The sequence below is a fragment of the Papaver somniferum genome, chromosome 7, assembly GCF_003573695.1.
Source record: "Papaver somniferum cultivar HN1 chromosome 7, ASM357369v1, whole genome shotgun sequence".
Taxonomy (NCBI): domain Eukaryota; kingdom Viridiplantae; phylum Streptophyta; class Magnoliopsida; order Ranunculales; family Papaveraceae; genus Papaver; species Papaver somniferum.
In genome coordinates, this window is record NC_039364.1 from 97,896,282 (window position 1) to 97,904,956 (window position 8,675).

The window sequence follows — 8,675 nt, forward strand, 5'->3', positions numbered from 1 at the left end:
CCTAAAAATTTATCAACATGGCATGACACTTGAACTCTTCCTCTTAAATCTACAGTATTTTTAATCAGTAGGGTATTCAAATGACGGAAAATCGTTACTTAGTGAGCTGTATTCCCTTGATCCTTGTGTTACGTCCGCAGATTTTTTGAACCGGACATTTATATCCCTCACAAGAGAATTCTCGATGCATTATTGTGAAAACAAATCAAACCCTAATCTAGCAGTATTCATGCATACAGATTTGGCGTGGCCAACACAGCCGTGTATGAGTTGGTAAAGGCCCCACTTGATGTTTACATATTCTTGATGTTTCACCATCCAAGAACTGTAGTTAGTACCAGATATTACTGTAACAAAAAATCTTTCTCTCAACTTTTAAGGTGATAGAAAGAGACTTATTTTGTCACAAGACCAACATGTGACTTACACATGTTAGTTTGAAACCTAAACCACTAGCAACAGTAATTGTTTGGTATCCTCAATTTGTAGAATCAAACTCACCATGGCACCATCTGACAGCATTTTGGCAAGTAAAAAGATGAAGAAATTTACATGCAGAACCTAAAATTCCTCAATTGTCTACAACCAATAAAGCTTCCTTCAAACTCCAACATTTGCCTTAGATCCAGAGATGACGACCACTATATCGCATCAAAATCACTACTATTTTATTCTGGTAACACAATGAATGCCCATAGCCCTCATTCAGTCATACAAAGAGGCATGCTTTTAGGATGGATAGTATATAAGGTGCAACCTAAAAAGATGAGTGATAGAGTATCTCTTATCTGACCTAAAGATCATGTAATTGTGAAAAATATCATCAAGAAACCCATAGCTCTACTAGTTTGTCATCACATCTCATGTATAGTGACAACCCATAACAATTAACCGTGTCATTTCAACACCATAAGCAAACAGAGAACCAGATACGAAACTATTGATCATACAGATATACCATGCAGCATCTTATCCCTAATGTTCATCAGTACGTTGGACTATAGGTTAAACAGAGACTAAATTGGTAATGCAGGTAATCTCGATGTATAGAAGGAGGTCAACACATACACAGATGAAATACATTATACATGACAAAGCAAAGCAAAGAATATCATCAACTTCCTTTATTAATAAGCAGAAAAAGAGTACAGGTTAGTTACTCACTGATCAAAAAAACGGAGTTAGTTACTCATTCTTATACATTCCTCAGATCTTTGCATCCTTCTCTGAGTACATTTTCCTCTGAGAACAACGAGGTAAGAATGTGGATAGTATGAAGACGATGAAGTGATACAATAACCAAGTAATCCTACTGAAAGAGTTTATAAGTATCACCTATAGTGAAACAAGCAAAAGGAAGGTCATTGAGAAGCCTTGCTTCGCGGTTTTAATCCCTTTTGGGGAAATTGTAAATACTCTCCCCGTAATAGTAAGCAGACCCAACCATAAGAGCAACTGTAGCACCTTGAATAACAACACGAGCTCTCATTAGCTTCTGACCCATCTCAGAATTCCCTTTTTTAAAACTAATTAAACCAGCTGTAAGAACCCCAGCAGTTATAAAGGCACCTGAAATATTTCAATCAACAAAAGAACTAAATCAGAGGTTATATGAAAGATATAAAACTGAGGCTCGAATTAACCTACAAAAAATCAAAAAATATATGACCAAATGAGAATTTCAGGGTAAAAAACAGTTAAAACAAAAGAGTAAGGAACAAAACAAATGTGGATTTTCCCAAACTTGAGAACATCTCAAGTAATTAGTTATGGATTTCAATAAGAAAGAACTCCATCAACGCAGATGAATGGCATGTAAAAGTGTGAAAATCAATTCACTACAGCTCCGGATAGTGTTGATTTGTTATCCCTCAAAAAGCTAACAAACACATCCAACAACCAAACGTTCACTTAAAACTTCTTCTATGATTTCTGCTCATACATATCCATTCAGGTGAATATGACTATTAATGGACAATCTAAATAAAAGTGCTGCTGATGGTTTACCCTACCAAAGCATAAGCAAAATGCCATTTTTGTGAGTTGATAATTGATACTGATAATTCTGAAGTGATAATTTATTAAAGTTACTCTAGTTTTAGATCAACCTTAGATGATCAGAATCTTACAATTCATGTGACTCCCAAGTCTAATTCACATCCAGAAAGCTTGATATCCAGCACTAACATACGATATGCAGCTTATGTAAATGTCACACAACACAGACACTTTCTGTGGCTTAATATCCACATGGCTTAAACGTGATAGGAATCAGGTCCAAAGAAGTGTATCATATTATCATCCAACCGAAAAATAAATTCTACAGGCATAAAGTGCAAAACACTCCATGAATTCCATTTTTCGACTTCTTTTACCATGCATGAAGTGCTACTACTCCTATTGATAGGACATATATACTTATTAGTAGATACCCTAGTTTGAGTACCGAAAAAGAAAAACTGTAATGATAGGCTATCACTATTTCAATGTTCTAAAATCTTCCCTGCTTTGGATAGAATACAAAACCCTAACATATCCACTGCAAGGGGAGATCATAGGACCTTGAAATTCAATCCTAACCAACTCACAACTAAGATCTATCTTGGTTAAAGTATAATTTTAGTTTAAGTTTTATCAGTTCTATATATGAACAAAATAAAAAGCAATACATAAAAAAATCAAAATGATGCAAAATGGTATCTTAATCCACTATTATCAATCGGTTTCATTGTTCATATGCTGTTGAGAATAAAACCCTAAATTAAACCCTAAGTGAGGAAATCGTAGTAAAAGTATGTACGAGTTATTACAACGACCAAATTTGATAGAATAAATCATACATACCTAAGGGGACGAAGGGATTTTTTACCCTTTTCTTCTGTTCAAATAGTTCTTCTAGATCAGGTTCAGCAGTACCCATATTTTCCGGTGAAATCAGAAAAGAAAATGAAAAATCCCAGGAAGTTATCGAGATAGCTGAGAAACAAAATCGTGTGAGAGACAATCGCGTACCTTTGGGTTTATGTTAGCGTCGTTAGATGATGACACCACCTTTTCTCTTTTCTCGCAGAACTGGTACCTTTTCTCTTTTAATTAAGGGCACCCTCAGTTAGAGTGAAGCTGCTATATACCCCCGTTTTTCTACCCCACATTTAAGGCTGCACAGGAACCGGATCGGAACCGGTGAACCGCATCAGAACCGGGAAAAAAATAACCAGAACCGGACTGGAACCAGCGGACGATGAGGTACAGGGAACGGGAATGGATTTCAGAACCGGTGTAAAGATGGGTACAGGGAATGGTTCTACCCTATTCCCGGCCTGTATCGATGTCTAATAGCCGTAGATCTTTTGATTAGAAATCATCATGGCCATCGATTTTAGGTATCTATCTACGAATATCGACTATCACTCATTCATTTTTCTTCTTTTTTTCTCAGAACTGCAAAATCATCCTTCACTTTTTCTTCTTCTTCTTCTTCACCATCTCTGACTCTGAGTCTGTATCAGATTCACCGACACCACCTTATTCTTCACCACCACCACCATCATCAATTACCAACAACAATTCCACGACAGGTAATTCATTAATCTGATTTTGGATAATTTTAAATTTGTTTGATTAACTTAGGGTTCTTAAAAATTGATTGCATGTTTAATTAATCTGTTTAATTGCATGTTTGAATCTGATTTAGGGTTTTATTTGAGATCAATTTGTTTGATTGTATCTAAATTCTTGTCTGATTTTTCATAATCATGGATGCTTACTGTGACAAATTTGTGTATGAGATAATTGCAGAGATTGGGTACTGTTTCGATTTTCTATTTGTGTATGCAAATGTGTCTTTGTTAGGTAAAAAGGGTGATAGTCGTGTTGTTAGCCAGCTGTTTGATAAAAGGCCTCAATAAAGCAGTATTTTCTGGACTAAATTGATTTTTCAACTGCCATGACAAAGAGAAACTGGCAGTGAACTAGATCTGTTTGCTCAGTTGCTTGCTGATTTTAGATTTTTTTTTTTTTGTTAGAATATTTAGTTCTGGTTCTTTCATTCTTAACGCGTGTTCAATTTCAGTGGAAAATATGTTTATCATGAGCTTATTAGAGAGCATGGGTTTGAGTCAGGTTCTTTGGCTCTAGTCTAGAATTGCAGGCTTGCAGCATATTTTGTGTACTTTGTTTCTGTTTTTGCATTTTAGTATAATGAGTTATGCTTTCAATGGCAACATGCTAATAACTTGAGTTGCTAAATGGGACATCCATGGGAACACTTTGAGAAACTTGATTTCTACAAGAGTAAAGTGTAGGCACTGCTCAAAGGTATATGTTGCTGATGCTAAGCGAAATGGGACAACTGATACGAGATTTCATATAAAACAACGCCCAATCCTTCGAGTAATGAAGCGTAGACTCAACCACAAATGGAAAGATGACTTAAAGGGAGCTTGATATTCATTGTCGCAGTCTCGCATACTTATGGAATGCAAGTGGAAGTGGTGTAAAATTGTGGAGTTGTTACTGTTATTTAGTATTGAACTTTATTGTTTTTTAATGTTGAACTTGCATCTTAAGTACTTCAACAAAGGAATGAATCTGTTTGGTAACCACTCTAAAATAACAATGCAATTATCTAGTTTCCCACCACCGGTACTCGTATCCCACAAAAGTTTTTAAACGAGAGGTCATAAGAGATTTCGCCTAATTAGGGTACTTTCCTCTCCGGATAGATGGCTCCACCAGAAACAACACGAATGAAATTTGCCCGGCTCTTAGGATAATTTGCAAGAAATGCAAACTCAAGTATTTATAGACCGAGGTTGTTTGCACAACAAGGAAATTTCGAACCGAAAATATTCTTAAGATATTCATTAAAGTACCTAATTTTAATTTTCCTATTTCCAATTAAATGGCAAACCATATTTCCGAAATCTCTCTTAGAAAACTTCTATTATTAGCTTTGCACATTAAATAATAACCTTTTCCAGAGGATATGCTTTAATTGCTGGTAATTAAAACATATATATTTGAAAATCATAATTAAATGCTTTTTAATATTTCGGATTGAGATCACCTTGAGCATCAAGGAATATCTTTGAAAAATTAATGATAAGAGTTATGTACATGTTCAAATAATGTATGTCATAGCATTGCTCGGTCGAACTCACAAGTGTTGTTATCTCAAGCTTGTTGTCGAAATTATATATTGATTTCTAGTTTACAAATAGTTAAGTCTCGGATTAGGATAGAAGTGTAGTTGAGAAACGGACATCACGGCAGTCATCATTGCGTTCTACCGTTTGAAGGCGAGGATCTACCGAAGATTGGGAGAACTTCTTAAACGAAAGGTAGGTGAAGACTGAACCACCTATTCTCAAGTTATATTCATATTTTTATCTATGAGACGTTGTCGCATAACTAATTATACTATCTTAAGCATATCAAGAACTTTGAGTCAAGTTTATCTTGGTAATTAGTTCTTGAAAATATATGACTAAGCTTAATGAACATTTATTCATACTTGGTGAATTTCGGTTAAGAACAATTTATTGTTCATAATCTAAATTTTGATTTAAGATTATTATTCGAAAAATATCCTGGAACAAGGATATGTGCCATTGATGTTATTTTGGAATGTTTTGAATTGACTTAGAGAGAAATATAGAACTACTGAAAATCTGGATACAGGATAGTATGCATACCGGTTTCACAAACTGGGAAACCTGTTATTAGTCTGGAGTCGTATTACATGTACCAGTACACGTACCGGCGTAGCTATAGTTCGTCAACGACTTAGTGGTACACATACTCAGTATCCATACCACAAAAAGTCTGTGAACTCGTGAATCTGGAATGGTAAGCATACCTAGTATCCATACCGAAAAAGAACTGTTGGTTATGAAAACAGTGTGGTATCCATACCCGGTACGCAAACTGGAAAAGTTTTGTATGTTCCAGAACTTATATTTGTCTTAAGGGTACATTTACCATGACAAATATAGTCACGAACAAGGTTGAAGTACACGTACTTACCCTGTCGAATAGTTTCAGATGCACATAAAATTATTTATGTGGGATAATTAGCATTTGGATAAATCTCTAAGAACACTATATAGACATGATTGATCACATTATAACCTATCATTGTGACTCAAACTTAAAAGTCTTAAGTGTTTATGAAAATGATTAAGCTTATAGTTCAATCGGCTAGTTTCGGCTAACCGTTTATCAACAATGTCTTTGTACACGGTTCGGCTACAGTTCATCCTAACTAGAGTGTATATCTTGATATGTCAATCACATTTCAAAGATTTATCTAACAGTGGATATTGTTTGCTTGGTTTCTAAACTATCTTAGCTTAAACTTAAAGCAACCTATACTTTGAAGTCTATAAAAGGGGAACCTCAAGCAACTGGGATCTTTGAATCCCGACACTATCTTCGTGTGTCCTAGTTGTAAACTAGAGTCTTTCTCTTCCTAAAACCTTTCACGGTTTAGCGACTAAAATGACTTCATATGGATTCGTGAATCCAGGTGCAACTATCGTTTATCTTGATAGTTCGAGTATCCTGATCTTGTTTGATTGTTGAGCTTGCTCCATAAATAAAGATAGATAGAAATCACAAAGTTCTCTTCGTCTCAGACTTTGTTGATTCCACAAGTTTAATACTTGTGAGGTAAATAATAATCTAGGCTGCTCTTCAGGAAACATAAGTCCGGATTTTGAGGTTAGCTAGACTTTGTCTATTGCTATGGATTTCCAGTCTCACCTTGATCAACGATCAAAATGGAAATCACCATATAGTCTTATTTGTGAGAGGCAGATTGGTTAAAAGTCTTCAATTGAGTTGAAGCAACTCTTAGGCTGTAAAGGACGTCAGGTAAGGGAATTAATTGCGCGGAGTCCTGCTGGGATTCAAGAGGCGTAAGGAACGCAACTGTAACTTAATTGTTGTGAGGGTTTAATTCGGTCTCAACTACATTCCAGTTTGTAGGTAATTGGTAGTAGGATAATGTCTGTAGCGGCTTAATACAGTTTGGTGTTCAATCTGGATTAGGTCCCTGGTTTTTTCTGCATCTTCGGCTTCCTCATTAACAAGATTTTTGGTGTTTGTGTTTTTTTTCCGCATTATATTGTTTGTCTTTATAATTGAAATATCACATGTTGTATGTTGATCAAATAAAGTAGATACATTCATCCTCGTTTATTGGATACAACTTGATTGATTCTTGGATATTAATGATCTTTAGAATCGTCCAAGTACTCTCACACGTAAATCAGGTTCACGAACTTGTCTCTGAAAACTTTCTGATTGTGAGAGAAAGAAATATAACTTTAAATAGTATTCCTTGATTGAGATTCATTAAGTTGAACTTTCAAAATTGTATTTAAGTTTGTGCATACAGGTTGCCTAAGAAAAAGTTGGTGGTGTATTTTGGTACCCCCACATTTTCAATTGGTATCATAACAGGAAAACACGTTTAAGACCTAATAAGTTTGTGTTTGAAGCAATCTGACTATATGGACGAATGTATTATCTCGAATAATATATCACCAGTTCAGAATCAACAAGATGATTATGATCAAAGTTTGGATCCGACACCTGATGAAAATGTCACATCTAGACCAACATCTAAACATCCTATGGATGTGGAAATTGTTGATAACTGGGAAACACGCCTAGAAGAACAATTGGATGAAATTTCTGATGAAAGTGACACAGATATTGATAGAGATGTATTTCAAAGTATGTTAAGTTGTTGAAACCGGTTGAAAAGTTGATGAGTTCTTGTGTCATTCCTTTTCTGACCCATCTCTGTCGAAAAAACAAGAAATTGAGAAGAATTTACTCAGGTATTTATGGTTGGAATTCCATTAATGATCCGATCCTCAAAGATCGTGAGAATGACCTAAGGAAAAAGTCACTTGAATGTGATAATTTTCATAGAGTTTCTATAAGTTGGAAGAAAAACTTGCAGCATTTGAAGCAAGGATTAACTTCCAACAATTATGTTTTTATGACAGAGAAAGCGCTTGTCTCGCTCGAAAAAAATTCCTTGAGGCTGATTTAATTGTTGCTCTTGTAAAATCAAGAAGTTGGAAGAGAACTTGAAAAAGTTCAATACTAGATCAAGAAAATTAACCACTGTGTTAGGAGCAAGTAAAAATCATCTTGATACACAAGGATTGGTCTATAAGGGAATATATGCTCCAAATATTAGCAAAGAGGTAAAATTTGTCAAGGCTAGTGATTCTTCTCAACCAAAGGTTTCCACTGATGGAAAAAGTGAAATACCTACACCGACAGTTAAGGTTCAAAAGAGAAAATTATATCAACCTCCAAATCCAGCACACACGAATCCAGGTAAGAACATTCCTTGTGTTTGCTATTATTGCTGAAATAAAGGTCACCTGCAAAGGAGATGTCGTTTTCGTATAAGGAATGAGAAACTTCGCCATGTTCTTGTTTGGGCATCATAAAACCTAGATCATATGTTAAGGATAATCTCCTTGACATTATGGGTTGTCAACGTCCAATTGTTAGGTAAAGGAATCAATGATGTGATAAACTTAGATTTGCCTATAAACGTCATATGAAGGCTTTTCACAATTATAATGATTATCAAAAGGATAACTTTGTGAAGACGAAGACAAGATCCGATGCTCCCAATTGGAGAA

General features: G+C 35.2%; 1 protein-coding gene across 1 annotated transcript; it reads right to left on the reverse strand.

Moving 5' to 3' along the window:
* Window positions 1-1,097: 1,097 nt before the first annotated feature.
* On the reverse strand, window positions 1,098-3,066 carry LOC113297933 (RING-H2 finger protein ATL48-like). The gene is made up of 2 exons (XM_026546546.1): window positions 2,845-3,066; window positions 1,098-1,569 (listed from the first exon to the last, which is right to left on the reverse strand). Exons 1-2 carry the CDS (start codon window positions 2,918-2,920, stop codon window positions 1,388-1,390), a joined length of 258 nt encoding a protein of 85 aa, XP_026402331.1. The 5' UTR covers window positions 2,921-3,066; the 3' UTR covers window positions 1,098-1,387.
* Window positions 3,067-8,675: the final 5,609 nt, after the last annotated feature.